The sequence below is a fragment of the Tiliqua scincoides genome, chromosome 1 (genome assembly GCF_035046505.1).
Source record: "Tiliqua scincoides isolate rTilSci1 chromosome 1, rTilSci1.hap2, whole genome shotgun sequence".
Lineage (NCBI taxonomy): Eukaryota > Metazoa > Chordata > Lepidosauria > Squamata > Scincidae > Tiliqua > Tiliqua scincoides.
The window spans coordinates 262,510,012-262,531,017 of record NC_089821.1 but is presented as its reverse complement, the minus strand read 5'-3'; the positions used below and the strand labels follow the sequence as shown (position 1 = coordinate 262,531,017).

Below are 21,006 nucleotides of genomic sequence, written 5' to 3'. Positions count from 1 at the left end.
ACCCCTTGCAAAGAGTGGCTCTTCAAGAGACATCTGAGAGACATCTCCCTGTGCGAGTGCATGCTGTCCCTCTTTCTCTCTGCATCCTGTGTCTTTAGCCACACTTTGGAAGACCATCCCTCTGTGAACTGTGAAGAAAAGAACTGCTCAATGGAAGGAAGCCCTGTGTTTAAGGCAGGTATTTTCAGTGAGGAGACTGATACAACTGGAGAAGTGGTAGTTTGCAAGAAAAATTGTGACCCTCCTTCCTTGCAATTTTGGGTGCAATCCTATATGGACTTTCCTGAGCGTAAGCCCCACTGAACACAGTGGTACTTACTTCTGAGCAGGCATCTATTCTGAGTAGGTAATATCAGTGGTGGCACCCTCCCCCCTTCCTCCCTTCGAAGAACCCCTGCACTAGCACTCATCCTTGGTTTTCACTTTAAAGGGTGACAATGTTTGCCACCTTGCTTGGGGTCAATAGGAGAGACAGCAGCAAAAATGGCTTTTGCTTGATCTTTTGCTCTGTGATTCTGTTTCAGATGGAAGGAGATAGAGGGGGAAGCTCCCCCCTATGGGGCAGCGAATGCACCCCCTCTCCTCAGCCCTTTGATGACTTAAAACTCACAGATATTGCAAACCATGTGAATTTTGCAGCCATATGTTCAAAACCCATGTGAAAGATTAGCAACTCAAGGAATAAAAAGTGAAAAGAGTGCTTAGCTTATTCTGTGAGAAAGCATTCACAGATAAGGCAACGCTTATCGTCATCATGGAAACCCTTACCATAGATAAGGAAACCGACACATGGGTTTTGCATCCAAACACGCAGTCAGTCATTCTGTGGGAAATGCTAGTTTCCAGGTGGGTTTCTACACATCTGGACTGGACCTCAGTGCAGTCCACACTGACAGTGTCTCACCTCCAGCTCTACCTGAGGATGCCAGAGAGTGAAACTGGGACCTTCTGCAGGCAAAGCACATGTTCTAGCAAGGAGGTACACCCTCTTCTCCAAACTACACTTTGGCTATCGACTCCGAGCTTCCTGTGTGCTCCTCCCCTCCAAGTGCACTGATTGCCCCCCGACTTCCTGGTTTTGGGAAAATCCACCACCTGGTATCGCAATCAAATTGACAAGCTATAATTCGTGCTTGCCTTCCAAATCCAAATTGGTTTTAAAATGATCATGATTAGTATCGACATTAGCGTAGGTATGACACTACATTGTGGTTTATGCTGAAAAGGGAATTTAAAAACGGGGGAGAGGAAAAGGACATGTGTCACCTTTCAGGGCATAGTTGGTACCTTAAACATGGTTAAGAAAGTAGGAAACATTATGTCTGCTCCAGGCTCTATCAGGTAATGTGAGATACTAATGATGTGCTCAGCTCATGCTTTCAACAGCTGGGCAGTGCCTTGGGGAGCTAATAATAATTAAACGGGAACTGTAAATCCAAGGGAGGCGCATAGGGACAGGATGGGCTTTGATATAACAATGTATTTTTCTATGAAAATATTTATATGAACTCAGAATGTGACTTTTGTGTTCACCTCAACCACAGGGATCAGATAAGGCCGTGCTTCCATTCTACTGTGTTTTAACTGAAAGGAATGTAATTGAGACATAGGGCTGTGCCAGTTGAAAGATGTCATGAACTCAGAGAATTGGAGTCCTTCTGGGCAACCACAAATGAAATGACCCTTTGAACTATGGGTAAAATGAGGATAAACACTGGACAACAAGGAGTGGCCACTCGACATTGGCGAGAAGTGACGGAAATCCACAGTTACATAGAACAGACCTGATTAACTTTGGGCCCACCAAGCCAAGAGCATGTCAGTTGCCTGACAAGGTCGCTGTTTCTGCAGCCCAGGCAGGCATCAAAAATGTGTTTATCAAGCAGGTTTCCATATGTGGCTGTGAGGCAGTGTTGGACTGTTGATTAACAGCAGAGCATGTGCTTTGTGCACAGGCAGTCCCAGGTTCAATTCCTGGCAGCAACTCCAGAGAGGGCAGGGAAAACCCTTGCCTAAAATGCCAGTGAGCTGCTGCCAGTCACAGGAGACCCTCCTGAGCTAGATGAGCCAAGGATTTGACTAGGTGGAAGGCAGTTTCATATGTTCACAGGGGCAGTGTGACCTGTCCACCACCCGGTGCCACCTCTAGATCTGCTGCTGCTGCCTCTGCTGAGTAGAAAATTCCTTTACTGTGCTTTGTCATGTGGTTTCACAAACTCAGAATCCTGCCTTCTTGTCAATGAACACAGGGCAGTATGCATTACTGGAGCTACCCTGGGAGGTACATTTGGCTGAGATTTAAGCCCTTTCCTGGAGAATGCAGGAAAGCCCCTTTCCCTAAACATCTTCTGAATGCCATCTTTGTGCTTACAGCTAGACACAAAGAGGGTCCTTCCCATGTGACTGAGAACCCTACCTTTGTCTGATCAAAGGCAAAGCACCCCTAAAAAGCCTTCAAAGTTTTTAATTTTGACTGTTGATTGTATTACTTGATGCTTATTATGTGACAATTTTGGAATGTGTTGTGAGCAGCCTTGGTATTTCCTTTGATGGGACTGAAAGGTGGCACAGAAGCATTTTCAAGAAATCCACTTTTATTAATTTATGTAAGTAGATTTTTTTAAATAAATGAAAAAATAGTACGTGTTTCTGTTGCTTGTGTTACTGCATTTTATGTGAGAAAAAAAATTGCGACATATCAGGCCTCAAAAAATAGGCCAACACAGGGCTTTTTTACACTGCACCAGCTATTAGCCGGCGCAGAGTCGAGTAGCCACTTCCGTTACTGAGGGGAGGAGGAGGCATCAGAAGCCATCCACAGCTGCCCAAACAGTCATGGGATGCAGCAGCAGCCATTTCAGAGCCACTGCAGCCTTGGGCACCGGTCAGCTCAGGACTGGGCTGCCCATCGCCTGTAAGGGAACGAATGTCTCTCCCAGACGTCCCTCCAATAGGATGCAGCATGAGCTATTTTGGCATGTCTGCATCAGTGGGGGATGGAAAGCACAGGATAGGGCTGTTAAACTGGCCAATTAAGTTTTTCATTCTGACATTATCAGTGTCATTATTTTTTAAAACTTGATTAATTAATGACATGGTTAAGGAAACCTGAATGGCCAGCAGGGCCCCAAAATGAAGGCAAAGTACTGTTAAATGGTATTTTGGTCTGTGGTTTTAGATTCTAATCTGATAGCCAAACTGTACATTATGTCAATTTTCAACCAACTTCTCAAAAATAAAAAGCGGCTACATCAGGTTGGAACTTTGGTTAGTGCATTATGTGGGGAGGGAGGCTGAATAATCCCTTCCCTTGGGTTTTTTCTCTGCTCAAAATCACCCATAATTGCGTTTCTCTAGGTCAGGGGTGCCGAAACCCCGGCCCGGGGGCCACTTGCGGCCCTCAAGGCCTCTCAATGCGGCCCTCGGAGCCCCCAGTCTCCAACGAGCCTCTGGCCCTCCGGAGATTTGTTGAAGCCTGCACTGGCCCAACGCAACTTCTCTCAGCGTGAGGGCGACTGTTTGACCTCTTGTGTGAGCTGTGGGATGAGAGCTCCCTTCACTGCTTGCTCTTTCACACCTGTGACGCAGCAGCGGCAGCAAAGGAAAGGCCAGCCTTGCTTTGTACAAGGCCTTTTATAGGCATTGAACTATTGCAAGACCTTCATTCATTCATATAAGTTCATCTTTAATATATTCATTTATGTAAACTTATGTAAATTTATTCAAATTTTAAATGTAAATTAATTCTTTTTTCCCCTGGCCCCCGACACAGTGTCAGAGAGCTGATGTGGCCCTCCTGCCAAAAACTTTGGACACCCCTGCTCTAGGTGGAGGAAAAATATGAAAACATGGCTGCTTTTCCTTTTTTTTTTTTTTTTTTTTTTTAAGGCTATGAAAAGTTACACTTGACAATCACACTAAAATCCTCTGAATAGAGTCAAAGACCTTAACTGCAATCCAGAGAAGTGGGAGAGGAGACTTGCCTACACCTCTCCTTTTCTGAACAGCAAACACTCGAAGGGCACTCAGCAAGGGAGTCTGCCACATGTATGCTGTTATATGCAGCAAGCGCTGTGAAGGGCAAAGTGGAAATGCATGTTTGTCCACAAAGAAGGGATGCAAGCTCAGAAGCAACATTCACAGCGCACTCCTGGGTGCTCACTTATTTATTTTTTAACACAGCCACACATTCTTCATCCAAAAGAAACCAGAGTGGCTTACCATTAAGACACAACCACATTCAAAGAACAGAAACTGCAAACATGCCTTATTTCTGCTTTGAACTTTCTGGAGCTTGCCACTTTGAACGCTTAGTGGTGTATGAGTGGCAAACTCCTTTGCCACATGAAGTGTGAATAGTGCTTTGTGGCTGCGCCCTTCTTCATGAAAGAGAAATGACCCTACAGCCAACTTCCCTAACTGCAGTTCATTCTGTATGCTCCTGCCAAGATTTCTCTGAAGTGCTGAAACGCTGCCAATTTTTTTTTCAAGAAGGAGAGGAAGGGTGAAACGACAAGATAAAGGCCTCAATAAACACAGAGATAGTAGGTGAAAATTCCTCAAGTAGTTCCTTGTTTCTAATAATAAATATTTATCCCTTGATGCATTCTTCACAGCATAACAAAAAAAAATGCACAAATGGACTTTGGACAGAAAGATTAGCAAATTGGTCTTGTTATTGTTCGGATGGTGATCTGGGAGCTTCGAGGGGCAAAACTGTCTGCAAAAAAACTGGCTTCCTGTTCATGGCGAAGCCTTCGCCCTCGCAGTCAAGAGGAAAGGGCATCATGTACAAAGTCTCGCAAAATGATTATCCCAGCTCTGTCAGACTGGAGACAACTTGGACAAACAAACTCAGGAAGTGGCAGGGAGTTTGAAGCGGAGAGGAAATCTATGGCAGAAGGAGAACGTTGAAGTGATCACACTGCTCTGCAACCAAAGTCAATTCTGGGTCACAGTGTGCCAAGCCTTGGAAAAAAAGCTTTGCTTGTCTTATAATACAAAACTGGCACCCACAGCTGGCGATGACTGCAGAGACTATTCAGATGTTAACATTTGGAATGATAAACAGTCTTCTGCCTCCCCCCCCCCCCAAAAAAAAAGAAAGGAGAAAAAAAGTTCTATGTAAGCAAGCAGAGACAAACAGCCAATCCAGTTGCTAAGAGACAGGGATTTCAGCCAAAATCGGACGGAAAGCCTCAAGAATTCTTTATTTCCAACCCAGAGAGAAAGTACCTATAGATGACGCCATGTTGGTGGAGAAACATGAGTGCTGATGTGACCTCTGCTGCATAGAAGCGGGAGCGAGGCTCGTCAAATTTCCGTGAACGTTGAATCTGAAACATCAGGTCTCCTCCATTGACATATTCCATGACGAAGAAGAGGCGGTCCTGCAATTCAGGAAAATAGTGCCATTTAGCTGATTTCTTTGGGTTGCACAAAGACATGCTGTATGTACGTGGCAGATTAGAAGGCAAGGATTTGCATCCAGAAACGGAAGGAACAAAACTGGTAATTTCTGCATGAAGGAAAGATGACCATTGAATGCACAGACTTTGATAATGAAGAATGGACAACTGCTGAAGCCAAAGTGGCAAGGCATTGCTTAAAATTATTACACTTTATTGAATTTTTTTTAGAGGAAAATTTACAAGAGGTACAATACCCAAGGAACTTTGACATAAAATTCCTGACATTAGCCACACATTATCCTCCCCTCCAGGCAAACAGAGAGCCATAAGCCAAAAGTATTTGTTTGAATCACATCACAAACTGACCCACCTACAGACTTATCCAGATTTTCCAGAATGTTGATGGTGCATTCAGTTTAGCACCAAAATAGCCTCTGGACATGAGAAAAACACCTAAAATTGCCCCCTCCCCCATATCTGGTAAGCCTTTGATGTTTAGCAGGGATAGAAATGTACTGCTGGGGATCTCAAACCAGGGACTTTGGCAAACAAACCCAGGTGCCTGCTCTAGGCTGCTGTGCAAGAGAAGGAGCTGCTGGCCTGCCCTATGCTGCACTTGGGCACCACCACAGCAGTCAGTCAAAGGCAGCAACTGCAGTTTCTAGTTAATGCCCCACCCCTACCTCCCATTTGAGGCAGCAGATCTTGTGATTCGCTGCCATCCATTTACAATGGTACAAAAGGCACACCACTATTAGATGCGCCAGAGCCACCAGTGCAAATGGCCAGAGGCACTGCATGCCTGCGAATGGTCGACCCAGGCTGAGCAGGAACAGGAAAGGTGGCAGTGGGGGCAGGCTGTGGGTGATTTGGGGGAGGATCAGGGTGGTCTGGGGAAGGAACTGGGGGCAGGTTAGAGGAGGGGAGTAGATCCTGGCAGCAGCAGAGTTTGCAGGATCCTATCTCCCTTTCCCATCCCAATCACCCCCTTTCTCTCCATGGAGGTACACTAAAGGTGCTGTGCCTATAGGTGCTGATCTGCAGAGACCATGGATGACCAGTTCGCCTACTAGGACATAAGTAAAAAAGTTGTTTACTTATGTCCCACTGGCTATCTGGTCGCCCCTAACCCTCCACAGTGACTTCATTGGTGCAGCTGCATGCTATGGACTGGTGGGGGATAGGATTGGGCTATTACATAACATAAGGAGAAAAGGCCAATAGGATTCCTCTTGGTTCTTTCCAGCTGTGGACTCTGGCCTGGTTCCTCTGTGTGAGCATCTTGTTGCCTGAGGAAGGACCAGTTTGCTTTCAGACTATCTGTACTTGCTTACCATTTTGTACACTTACTGCTTGCTTTGTTCTGGCCATCACTGGTGTCATGTGACAAACCTATTTGACATATCAGCTGAAAATTCACATTTAAGTGAGTCTGCCAGGATCTGTAAACAGCCCTGTGTGGAATCTTGTATGAATGGTTTGCTTGGCTGGAGAAGCTACATTAGTACTTTTCAGATGGCTGCCATATGTCCTGCATCTCCTTCGTATCATAGCTGTATATTTGGCTATTAGCCCTTTTCAGACTGCCTCTATGGGTGTACTGAATGCAAGGAGTAGGGAGCAAGAGTACATTTGTTAGCCGAGCCTTGAATGTCCTAAAGGTCCTGTATCTGATTTCTGTGTGCTTTGTATGATGTCTGAAAACAGTTGCACATAACTAAAAATAAGGTTGTACAGGTGTTCCAGGTTGTACAAAGGACTTACATGTGTACAGCTGTACACCGGTGACACTCCATTCAGATGTTGTGCTGAGCATGTGGACCGTGCCTGCAGGGGATGGTGATGTTGGGAGCAGATCTAACAGATATAATCCCCTTTCCAAAACTTGTAGAAGCACTTCTGAAAAAGGCTTGTAGCTTCCTTAGGTGATCAAAACTTGATGTTCTGGATCAAGTAATCCCCTATTCTGTGTCCATAGCCAAGCCTTTCCCTTCCCTGCTGTTCATGTAACTATGCATGTGCCTGAGGGTCCTTCTGGATTCTTCCTTTGCAATCAGTCTACTGAACAATCTGGGAGTTATTGAGGAGAGGTCAAGGACAAAGAAGGAAAACAAAGGAGGGACTGAAGGTCATTATCACATTATGTAAAGCCTTTACCAACACATCTCTTCTCAACAAGGGGCTGATACCAGATCCTAGGCAAGTGAACCTGTATGACACGTGTTTGCTGAATCCATGCTTTTTAGGTGAACACTTAAAATATTTTTGATCTCTGACTAAACAAGTGTCTTTCTAACAGGCCATGCGTGAAGGTGTTCCACTTGCTGACACTCCCCCCAACCCACATCTTCTGTTGTTTCTACAGCTACAATTCTGCACCTGAGTTTCAAGCAGCCAGCTAGTTTTCACAAATGGCTTTGAGACTTTCCTTCACCTTTAAATCAATTGAAGGAGGCATTCTGACCAAAATACATGCTCAGTTCAAGAACAGGCCTGTTTTATTTTCTATAGCACACTGAAGAACATTCAGGAGCTAGCACTGGAAACAGAGAGGGAGTTGTGGAAGCCTCCTGGCTCCACTGAAAGCCAAGGATTAAAAGGATGAACCTCACCTAAGTGCTGGATTGACGTGCAAGGATACAGTCCAGAGCCCTGGACATGTAAGGGCCTCCCACTCTCTTTGTGAATTACTCCATGTATTTCCCTCTGTACACAGAATCAGGGCCACAAGGTCATGGACTCAGCATTTAACAGAAGTGAACAGGACTTCCTTTCTAAGTGGGAAGGCCTCAACAGTGAACACACCAGAGAGCCCCCCCCCCACCCACAAGATGGATTAGGGCCAACCTCAAGTTAGCCAGGAAGAATGCTGAAGAGGGGGAGGGGAAGGTGAATATAGCCAGCCAGAATAGATGGGAGTCAAAGACACAGAACCATACACTCCACTGATGAGACGGATGCTTTATAAAGGCCTACTGCCAAAGATTTAACTGGGGTTTTAAAATCATGGGGTGAAATTTAGCCTTCTTTGGGTCAAGCAAGTTGTGATTACACTTAAGTTTTAAAAAATCCTGTAAATACCCATACAGTGAGCTAAACTGAGACTGCAGTGGTGCTTTCCATAGGAAGCTGCCTCATGCTGAATCGGTCCATTCGGTCATCAAGGGCAGTATTGTCAACACAGACTGGCAGCAGCTCTACAGGTTTTCAGACAGAAATTGATCTCTGCCCTTCTTGGAGATGCTGCCAGGAATTGAACCTGGGACTTTCTGCAGGCAAAGTAGGCATACTGCCATGGAGTCACAGCTATTCCCCAGATAGCCTGCCATCCTGCTATATTCCCAAGCCAGAACAGACCAGACCCTTTTGTGTTCATTGGTTTCACTGCAAGCCTGTTCTCCAGGACAAATACTATAGTACACATGTGGAGTGTGTGTGATTGTGGTGATTAAAGCCCTCTTCCCCCCACCTCCAGATCAGAGCTGCCTGTATGTGCTGTGTACAGAAAGAATGCCCAAGCGCTCCAGGGCCAATGATGGAAGTGATTTCACATCTCATTCAGGTTCTTCTCTATGTAATTCCTAAACATCTCCTCTCTGTCCATTTGCTCTTAGTCAGTCTTCCCCTTGCAGGCTCCCACCTTTGACCTTTTCCACTTGCACCGTCTTCTTAAACCTCCTTTCATCATTCTACCCCACTTCCCTGGACTGGATCATGCATTTGCCAGTTTCTTGTCAAGGTCCTTAGCATCTCCTTCCAAAGCCCTCTGCCTGTCCTGTCCTTTTTCACGGTCTGAGCACACCTCCATCACTTGCCTTACGCTTGCCTTACTCTTCTTTAACAGCAGAACAGTTCAGTTAATCACTGCGAATCAGACCCTCCACAATCTGTGACCTGCCAAGCTGAAGGAAGCCCACTAGTCATATATTAATGGTTTTTCAGACCTCCAGGTTTTGGCTTGCACACTCACAAAACAAAAATAGGTTTCTTAAAAACCTTTAATTACCGTTACTTATCAAGATTACATTACAGGGAAACTTTCCTTGCTTTTGCTGTACAGATGCCAAATGCGGATTAGTCTCCAGCAATTTTGTTTGTGATCTTTCCACTTATTTCGGCTTATGTCATTCAGGAGTTCCCAGGACTGCTTGGGGGTTATGGTGCTCCCCAAACATGCTGCTTAGATGTGATAGGCATGAAGTCCAGAAATAACCAAGAACAATTTTAAAGTGCAAACAAACCAGAATGTATGAGAGCTTGTGAAAACAGGCACAAGTACCAGTAGGGCCAGCCCAAAATGACCCAACATCTGAGGCAGCATATCCCTGCACCCCCTCAGCCCCCCAGGTGCCACCTCTATCCATGCATCCTCCATAGAAGTGAGGGGAGAGTGGTTGGGCAAATGAGCTCCCCTTCCCTTTATATACCAGCAGCACAGACTGCAGCCTCCCTTCACCACGCCCTTCTGGGGTCCCAGGCTGCATCACTGCCATTCATTGCAAAGGGTGTGGAGCAGGATGGCTGTGTGGTTTGCTCCTTTATGTACAAGGGAAGGGAGCAGGATCCAGAATACTTCTCCCAGTCTACTTGGTGCTTCATAAGTGATTGAACCCGGGTCATTCTTCAGGGAGAGCACGCACTCAACCACTAAGCTATGGCTACCCCTCCCCATACTAGAGCGGTTGCAACCTCCTTAGGGTACAATACATCTTTTTGCTTGCAAGAAGGTATGGAGTTCATTGTCCTTCATTCCAGGCTAAATGTAAACCATCAAGAACAGAACTGACACTCTAATGAGAAGGCAGGGGTGGCAGCCAACCTCTTCGTATGAAGAGAGATACGTATGCATTCCAATTTATTTTGTCTTGGTCCAGCACTGCCCACTAACTAACCAGTCATTGTTTATACACAAAAAGATGCCATCAATGGAACTTCATGTAAATTCTAGGTTAAAGGTAACATCTTTGAGGAATTGTTTTCAGTGAGAAATGTTCACAGTTTGTCTATTTAGAGAATACTTTTTTCCTTACTTTTTACTAGAATACTATTTAGAGAATACTTTTTTTTCATTCTATAGCCTAACAACACTTAAACCACCTCTTCTTTATTTTTCCACTTTTGTCAGTTCAATGACACTATATTAGATTACCATGTGATGAAAAACATGCTTTGCAGCGAGCGAGGAGACATGTGTGGCCATTGCTAGAGACCCGGAGGACAATCTCGCCCTGCTCTCCATGAACCATTGAGAGCTGGACGGCTTGTCCGGCAGCTGAAGACAGCTTGATTAGGCTGAAATGCCACAAAGCAGAAATAAATCACACCATGAATCAAATCAGAGACGTGTATCCGTGCTGTGTGTCAGGCAAGCAACATTGTCACTTCTGGCCCTAGTCTCGAGGAGCTCCCTTCGCACGTGGTTCAAAGCCCCCAAATCAGGAAAGGCACGATACACACACCCCTCCACAACTAGAATTCACAGCTGATAAGACTTATCAGCATTCTCCAAGGAGCCTTTTTCCCTTGTTTTATGTTTCTCATATAAATGGGTGTGAAGGATTTTTTTCCTGATTCCAACAAGTCCTCAAACTAAGTTCACTGTGTCAATAATTCCTCCCCCCCCCCCACCTTGGAAACTATTCCAGTAAGTTACATTATTTCTCCAAAGGCTAAAACATATTGCAATTGTTCAGGAAATAGAAAGTATTTCTGAAAGCTTCAGAATGGAAGCCCAGGAAGGCTGGAGGTCACACACTGCCTACTCAACAGCCACCTCATTCAAGCCAACAGAATACACTGGAGTCAGTAGCTTGAACTCTGCATTGCAACTTTCCAACCCTATCTGGAGCATTGTAGTTCAATGTAGGCTGCAATCTTAGACACAGTTACATGGGAGGAGTTTCCACTGAACTCAATGGGCCTTACTTATGAGTAGACATGCCTAGGCTTGTGCTGGAATTTCATTACATTTGATATTTATCAGATCCCTGTTTCCCAGCCTGCAGGTCATGACCCTCCAGGACAGTGGGAAACAACTTTTTCGCCCTTAAGGGGGAGGAAGATTCAATTGTTTTGGCAGTGTTGATGGCTCTTCTGGGTTCATGCTATGACTGCCACTAAGTAAAAAAAGGGTTTGAGAACTTACCCATCTGCAACGGCAGCTAGAGACACCGTAAAACTCAGGTTCTCGCCATCACCACAAACAGTTAGTCCCCAACCCACTTTTTTCTTAGTCATCATGGTCTGTGCGAATCCAGAAATGCCATTGCCACATCATTGCTGAGTTACCACCCCACATAATGTGAGTTGACCCACAACTCAGTGGGTTCCTTACCTTTAGGTAAGGGATGGGAGTCACTGTATTAGATGCTCTTAACTAAAGCTCTCAGAGCAGAGTACAATAAAATACATTTAAAAAAAAGAAGCAACAGTAAAACATCTCAACAAGAAGACAACAGGTAAACCTCTTTCAGGAGGAAATATCAGAGCTGGAGGAGCATCACAAGTGGATCAGCCTGGTTTTTGGTCACTGCCTGCCTCACTCAGGTGGGTGAGATGCCATCTTGTTTCTTAGGCACAGAATTTATCTCTGCTAGTATACGTCACTACTGTTTGTGCGTTTAGCAGATTTGTGTGTCACCTTTTGGTTCCATTCAAGAGACTATCAAGACAGTTTGCAGATGACAATTCACAATAAAACAATCCAGTACAACTTCAGCAACAGAAACATAATAAATAAAACACAAGGTAGAACATCAGCAGTAGATAAAACAAATGGCTAACAAAAGAAGCTCAGAAGAAAGCTAAACAAAGCAGAACTGATTTTACTGCTTGCCTAAATGCAAACAGCATCTGGGTCAGTTGGACATCACATGGAAGGGAATTCTAAAACTGGGAAATGGTTGGCAACCTTCAGTCTCGAAAGACTATGGTATAAGCCTACAGCACCTGGTATTCCCAAGAGGTCTCCCATCCAAGGACTAATCAGGCCTGACGCTGCTTAGCTTCCAAGATCAGACAAGATCAGGGATGTGCAGGGTAACAGCCACCCCTGAAAAGGTCATGTCCTGAGCACCTGCCAAATGAATCTTTGGTGGCAATGGGATGCAGAACAGAACGTGTCATCACAAATGCAGAGTACAAGCATGTTGCTATGGAAGGAGAAGGTTCCCTAAGTATCCTGGACCCAAAGCATACTGTTGCTTTGCTTTAAACCAATTCATAAGCATCAAGCTTCAAGAGTAGGTATGTAATAAGTAATGTTATGTTGGGACAATCTGGAGAGGAGCAGCTAGCTACCAACCAGGCAGTCCGTCAGACCAGGAACCAGGTGGGGAATCAAGCTAAAGTCTCTAGATAAACAGCTCAGTGAATAAGCATGGTCAGGTGGTCTGAGAGGAGCTCAGCAAAATGTTACTTAGGCTAGCATTTTGGAGGCCTGGGTTTGGAGTGTCATAGTACCAGATGGAATGCTACTGGCCCTATGTGCCACTTTCTCTGCAGTACCACTCTTTGACGATTTGCAGTGATGGTGATGATGTGCAGCAGAGACCGATTCAACAATTCTTTTCACAGTAAGGCAGTGAAAGGCAGTAAGGCAGCTGGTTCCCACTGCTAGAGCCCACCAGTTTGTGACCTCGATACTTTAAGATACAACTGATGTGCTTCTCCAAGAGACTCATCTATGAAATGGCAAGATACACTTTGGATGCAAAACTCAACAGGGAAGTTTACTGAAGCTAGGCAAATGTATTATGGTCTTGTAAGAAGATATCTTATTCAGAATTACGGGTGTATGAAATTCTTTCCCAGCCACCATAAAACTGTGATTACTTAACTCTATTTAAACAGGATGCTCAAACAGTTTGTTTAAAATTACTGAAAACTGCAGCAACTGTCCCACCCATTAGGGCTTGAATAAACATTTCCTGCTTCTGATTGAAATTGCACAGAGACACTGGACTCAGTACACAATATTAAATGCAAACAAGAGAAGGGTCTGAATGACAACAAACCCATATTCCGAGTTGCCTTGCCTCCATCTTGGGGGCTGCTGTCAATCAAGGCGACAAAACTACACAACTCATTCGCTTTCAAGTTTATACAAATGCCTCTTCATTTTGGCATGCTACATAAAGCTCATTTTTATTTCAAGACCCACAATCTAGTAATAATTTAACTACATCCAGCATTCCTATAGGACTTCAAAAGTTCATAAACATTATCTCAACTATCCTTTCAACAGCCCTGTAAGAGCTCAGTATTTTTATCCCCACACTGAAGAACACTCTGTGTCAGGCTTTCCTAAGGATGCAACTGGACATGATCACCTTGGATCTACTATTTCCCTATAAAACAAGAAGGAGGCCAATTTAAACCATGCCATGGGGGTGCAACACAGAGGAGCAGAACCCTTCTCCAGCACTATTTTCTCCCTCTGAAGCAGTTTTGCTCTTGACAGGGATTACTTTTGGTTGTGGATCAACTGATCCCCCGATATCTCCCAACCATTAGCTCCCATTTGATATCCATTGAGAGAAAAATGGCTTTAAAATGGAGTTTGTGGGGAACAACACATGGGAAAACAATTTATCTCCCCACTCCTTCTGCCAGTTCATGCTGCACTGTAAACTAACCCAGCCATTTTCAACCACTGCGCCATGGCACACTGATGTGCTGTGAATGGTCTGCGGGTGTGCCACAGGAGCTTAGGGGAGGGTCATTTATGAGTAGGGGATATGAGCCCCCCATCAACAGCAGGGTGTGCCTTGTCAATTGTCAAAGAACTGATGGTGTGCCTTGCCAATTTTAGTACCTTGTCAGTGTGCCATGATATGAAAAAGGTTGAAGATCACTGAACTAACCCCACTCCCATGCTGGTAGAACTGGTAGAAGACCCAGTTCTGCACATGGGTTCACTGCAATCAATTCGGCTCCGCCCCTAATGAATTCACATTTGAGGCAAGATTTGAATTAGGGATTTCCTCCCCCCCCCCCAACAAATACATGGGCTACACATGCAGCAAAAAGAAGCGGTAGAATGGACAGAACTACGTCAGATAACAGGTGGGAGAAACATTCACAAGATCTCTCCAGATATCACCCAACCATTCGAGGAAACATCTACTGACCACTGAGCATCATAAGCATTGTTATGTCAAATGTCAGATTTGATCAGATGCCTAAATAACTTTCAGGCACACCCATAATGTGAGGCATTTATATAGCTTGTTTTAAAGCCCTTGCGCTTGTTGAAGGTTGAACCTACTACTTTACAAACAACATAGGAGGGCAGCGACCAAACATGGCATCTTTGGGTCAAGTTCTTTTTCTGTAATGAATAGAAAGTGGTACAATTAATTTATTTATATTTATTTTATAAATAAAATTTCCCCGAAGGGCATCCAGGGCAGTTCATCACAACAATAACAGCCCAATCCTAACAAATTTTCTAGCGCCAATGCAACTGCAATGCAGCTCTGACATAAAGAAACAAGTATGAGAAGGACTCCATGACTGCCCCTCCATCACCCTTAGGTGTACATGAGACACAAGCCCGATAGCTCTTTCTCTAAAGATAATCAGCTTTAGGAAGAAAATTTGGAGCAAAGGAGCAAATGCAGTGTGCACCCCTTACTGCCCCACAGTAACACCTTCCCTATGAAAATATCTGGTAAGAGACCTCTAATTAGAGACATGATCCATCTGTTGTACAAATAGAGTAGGTATCTTCTTTGATTGCATAGCAGGCAGTCCTTTCAACAGGTGCAGCTTTCCCCTGACATGGAGATGCAGTGATGTTGCAGCCTTAACACAAAACAGATTTATGAACAGGCAATTGTAAGACCTCTTGGCTGTGATCCTTCAAACCCATGCACTCTTGAACCGGTTCATGAAACAATATCTGCAGGCATATTCTACAGAAGACAGTTTCATGCATTCCAACAATTTAGTGGATGCTAACATTCCTTCCCAAAGGAATAGGTCTGGTCAGTTAAAAGAAATCTGACTTTGTGGAAATTTAATAAATTTACATTATTCAGAACACTGTGTTCAAATAAATTGTGAAAATAAGCTATTTCTTAGACCGAGGGCACAGTTTGTGACCCAACAGTATACTTTGTAAATTTTCCATTCAGGAAGATCACAGCACTTTTAGAAGCCTCTCACTGTGCTATGAAGCTGGAACCTACTGTTGTCACTGGCTGACCTTTGTATCAAAGTACGTGGGAACTTTGCGAAACACTTCACATGGTTAAGAAAGAGGGTTTTTTTCTCCTGCTTTTACTAGCAAATATCTACACTTTGGCAGGTTCCTATTGGGTCTAACTACATGTGACACAAACTTGATAGCTGCTTTCTCTAAGGAGTAAAGGAAGAGAGGGTGCTACTTAACCCTTTCTCCATCCACCTTGTTTCCCCTCCAGATCCCTCCAAGCTATCTCGCTATGGTTACACACACATGAACATCATGTGTAGTTCTTCTGAGGTCAACTGGATCTGATGAATAGAGGCACTGAGCTTCCTCATACAATCTTGCAAGTAAAAATGAATAGAACTTGTTTGGGGTTCCATAGGGGGTGGATTCCTAGCTATATTTAAAGTGCACTCTCTCTTCACTTCTGAGTGCCATCTGTTTTAGACACTGAGAACAGGGATTTTTACTTCAAATTCCAGCTAGTTAATTTAAATTAGATGGCCATAATGTTATTTTGCGCCTGGCAAGCTATAATAGGCCTAAGGATGACCACATGTTTTCTTGACACTTCCAAAGAAGAAAGGATATTTCACAATCTCTTCTCATAAAATGATTGAACCATATTAAATTGTGTTCACAAATATTAATACTTGTGGTATTCAGGAAGTTGGAACAGATTTAGGGCTCAATCCCAACTGCATGTTATGCCATGGAACACACATTCCATTGGCATAGCGTGCTTTCCGGCTCTTATCACAAAGATGATCCTGTTGGAAAGTGTGGCCTGGCCACCGCCAGAAATGATGAGTGAGGCAATGGACCACAGACACCTGCCACCTCAGGTAACGCAGTGCAGGGGCTGGGAGGGACATGGGGGGCAGGATGAGGGTGGACAGAACGGGGTGGTGATGGGAGTGGGGAGGAGAGCACTGAGCCCCGGAAAGGGCTGGATTTAGCGGTGGTGGCATCTGCCAAATCTTGACCTTTCTTTCCTGGGCTGGATCCACATTCACAGGAGACTTGCGCATCGGTATTGCTGCTGCAGGTTCAAATAAACCTATCAGGCCAGCATAGGCCTTCCCTGGACAGGGTGACCGGATGTCATAACTGTAAAAGAGGACAAGGCACCCCAGAATGTAGGACATCCAAGAAAAATGCAGGACATGACAAAATAAAAGCTAAAAACACTTGTATATTGATTTCATGTGGTTAATTTAAACACTATATTACATTACTAAGTTTTAAACTATAATACTTATAATTTATTACATATACAGCCCAATTCTAACCCATATTGGAACAGGAAGGCCAGCTGGCCTGCTCCGAATCCAACATGGGGTTGGAACTGGTTGCGGCTCAGCTGAGGTAAGGGGAATTTATTCCCTTACCCTGGGTAATGCTGCAGTAGCCCCAATGGGAGGACATTTAAGTTCTTTTCCAAGACATGAAGCTAAAAAAGAGGATATGTCAAGAGGCCATTGGGTCACCCTGTCCTTGGGGTAAAGGAACAAATGTTCCCTTACCCCAAGGAGGTCTCAGCATGCCAAAACCCGCCTGCAGGATACAGCAGATGCCACACTGGCACCGCTGAATCACCATGCAGGAGGTTACATTAGATAGGGCTGTCTTTGGCCTGTTATGTAACATATGGGCTCTGCCACTGCCTGCAATCAGTGAATATTTGAACAGTCTCAGTTTTCATCTCTTTTTGCGTAACTAACAACAAAAGATTCATGGGTATGGGTTAAGATGTCTTCGACATGAATTTCAGCTGTTTCAAATATAACTTTACGGGCCTAGCCACGACTCCTTGTTGGCAAGAGATGTGTGTGATATTGCTCAGAGTTTTGAGTTAAGTTTAAGGGGCCTGGAATCATATCTCCACTCAGCTAGGAGATTCACTTGGGTCATTAATAATCTCTCAGCCTAACCTACCTCACAGGTAGGTTATTATGAGAAGAAAATATGTTTGTGGTCACAATCTTAACCAGGTCTACTCAGAAGTAAGTCCTATTTTGTTCAATGGGGCTTACTCTCAGGAAAGTGTGGTTAGGATGGCAACCTGTGTGTTGGGCACACCTGCATACATATAAACACACAGACACACACAGACAGACAGAGGGAAAGCCCCATATAATTCTGAGCATCTGAGAGCACAATAAAAATGCAATGATGACATATCTGTTAATACAAGCAAAGACAGCAAGATTTTCTTGAAAGTGTCACTTTTGGAAGCCTTCTTGCCCTTCTCCTTGGCAAGTCTCACCAATCAAATAGCAGCCATAGGCAGTGCAATGTGAATTGAATGGTGGCAGAGATTAGATTTCAAGTTCCCTCCCCCCATCCCAAGGTCCCAATTAAGACTACTTTTCTAAGGCAATTTAAGTCTGTAAGTACTAAAGGTATAATATGGTTTAACACACACTCTAACGACTGTTAGAGTCTAGCTAAGGACTACTGGCTCCAGCTCTGTTCCGAGATACAGATAGCAGCTGACATGGGCAACATCAAGGGGATGTATGACGGTATCAAGCAGGCCCTAGGTCCAACACAGAAGAAAATTGCCCCTCTGAAGTCTGCCACAGGCGAGGTCATCCAGGATCGGGCGCAGCAGATGGAACGCTGGGTGCAGCACTACTTTGAGCTATACTCCAGAGAAAATGTAGTCACCGAAGAAGCGCTGAACAACATTGAGTGCCTGCCTGTGCTGGAGGAACTTGACAGTGAACCAACCCTCGAAGAACTTCATGTGGCCCTAGACTCCCTTGCCTTTGGCAAGGCACCTGGAAAAGACAGCATCCCTGCTGAAGTCCTAAAGTGCTGCAAAGAGATCATCGCCACTGAGCTGCATGAAATCCTCTGTCTCTGCTGGAGAGAAGGTGGAGTACCTCAAGACATGAGGGATGCAAACATCATCATGCTGTACAAGAACAAGGCGACAGGGGTGACTGCAACAACTACTACGGCATCTCTCTCCTTAGCGTTGTAGGAAAGTTGTTTGCCCGAGTTGCACTAAAGAGGCTCCAGGTACTTGCAGAGAGCGTCTATCCAGAATCGCAGTGCGGATTCTGAGCCAACAGGTTCACCACTGATATGGTATTCTCCCTTAGACAACTGCAGGAGAAATGCAGGGAACGACAGCCACTCTTTATAGCCTTCATAGATCTCACCAAGGCTTTCGACCTGGTCAGCAGGGACGGCCTCTTCAAGATTCTCCCCAAGATCGGATGTCCACCCAGGCTCTTCAGCCTCATCAGATCTTTCCACAAGGACATGAAGGCACTGTTGTCTTCGACGGCTCCACATCAGACCCCTTTGACATTCGAAGGAGAGTGAAGCAGGGCTGTGTTCTTGCGCAAACCTTATTTGGGATTTTCTTTGCTGTCCTGCTGAAGCAGGCCTTTGGAACTGCAACAGAAGGCATCTATCTCCGCATCAGATCAGACAGAAAGCTCTTCAACCTCTCCAGACTGAGAGCAAAGTCCAAAGTCCAGCTGAAATGTCTGCGTGACTTCCTCTTTGCCGACGATGCAGCTGTCACTACCCACTCTGCCAAAGATCTCCAGCACCTCATGGATCGTTTTAGCATGGCCTGCCAAGATGTTTGACTGACGATCAGCCTGAAGAAAACACAGGTCATGGTTCAGGATGTGGACTCACCTCCCTGCATTACAATCTCTGTGCATGAACTGGAGGTTGTCCATGACTTTGTGTACCTTGGCTCAATGATCTCCAACACTCTTTCTCTCGATACCGAGCTAAACAAATGCATCGGTAAAGCAGCTACCACGTTTTCCAGACTCACAAAGAGAGTCTGGTCCAACAAGAAGCTGATGGAACATACCAAGATCCAGGTCTACAGAGCTTGTGTCCTGGGTACACTTCTGTACTGCAGCGAGTCATGGACTCTTCGCTCACAACAGGAGAGGAAACTGAACGTTTTCCACATGCGCTGCCTCCGACGCATCCTCGGCATCACCTGGCAGGACAAAGTTCCAAACAACACAGTCCTGGAAAGTGCTGAAATCCTTAGCATGTATGCACTGCTGAAACAGAGACGCCTGCGTTGGCTCGGTCATGTTGTGAGAATGGATGATCGCCGGATCCCAAAGGATCTCTTCTATGGAGAACTCGTGCAAGGAAAGTGCCCTACAGGTAGACCACAGCTGCAATACAAGGACATCTGCAAGAGGGATCTAAAGGCCTTAGGAATGGACCTCAACAGGTGGGAAACCCTGGCCTCTGAGCGGCCCGCGTGGAGGCAAGCTGTGCAGCATGGCCTTTCCCAGTTTGAAGAGACACTTGGCCAACAGACTGAGGCAAAGAAGGAAGGCCCATAGCCAGGGAGACAGACCAGGGACAGACTGCACTTGCTCCCAGTGTGGAAGGGATTGTCACTCCCAAATTGGCCTTTTCAGCCACACTAGACGCTGTTCCAGAACCACCATTCAGAGCGCGATACCATAGTCTTTCGAGACTGAAGGTTGCCAACAAACACACACTCAGAGAGAGAGAGAGAGAGATCTTGGAGTGCAATGGTGCCTCTCTTTGAGGACCAATGGATCTGCTACCTGGGAGAAGAATGTACTGTTTGCCTCCACTGATGTGCTACTTGTGTATAAAGAAATAAAGCAAATATTACTAAAATATCCTTAAGCTTTCAACTGTCTTTTCTCCACAGAAAATGAAAACCCAGACAGTGCTGCTCCTGTAACTTCTCACTGTTTGGGGAAGTGGGGAGAAAGCAACAATATCATTTTTTGAGCTTTTGTAAAGTGCACCTCCTTGGCTGATACTGTACTCACAGAGCTCCTATTGCAACACTGACAAATGACTCTGGAATAATTACCCTCCTGTTTGGAATGTCCATAAAAAAAGAAAGATGCTTGGAGAATGAAGCTGCAGAACATCGTTCCACTTTTAAGATAAACTAAGAAAGGAATGTACAAAATCATGGACATTGTTAAGATCCTACTTAACACGCACCACAGAGGTGACCTAAATGAGACTGTTTTCTCAAACTGGGATGATGCAAAGCTCTCCTAAAGTCCTTCAAGTGCATAATGAAACTGAAAATGCTGAAATTGACTCAAAATGGCCAGGTCAGTTCTTGTTTCTGTCACAAATGACACACTAGTTGTGCGCTTTGGGGAGACAGGCAGAATATAAATCAAGTAAGTAAGTAAGAGCCCAATCCTGTGCTTGGTGGCATGACTCTGTGCCACTGCGGACTGTCACAAAAATGCCGTAAGGCACGTTCTTGAGCCTCACCATTGGGCTTGCACCCATGCTAGCCCAGCGCTGGCCAGTGCTGGGCTAGCACTGGGTTAGTGCGGGGCGGGCGCCCAGCCTCTGTGGCTTGGGGAGGCTCTGTGGCAGAGCCTCTGTGGCTCGGGG

The 21,006-nt window shown here is 45.1% G+C and overlaps 1 protein-coding gene across 1 annotated transcript in view; it reads right to left on the bottom strand.

Annotated features, from left to right (window-relative positions):
• Positions 1–21,006, bottom strand: part of PRKCE (protein kinase C epsilon) — a 406,295-nt gene that overhangs the window by 48,531 nt on the left and 336,758 nt on the right. The window contains exon 11 of the mRNA XM_066624640.1: positions 5,236–5,390. Within this exon, the coding sequence (XP_066480737.1) occupies positions 5,236–5,390 (155 nt within the window). The remainder of the gene's footprint in view (positions 1–5,235; positions 5,391–21,006) is intronic.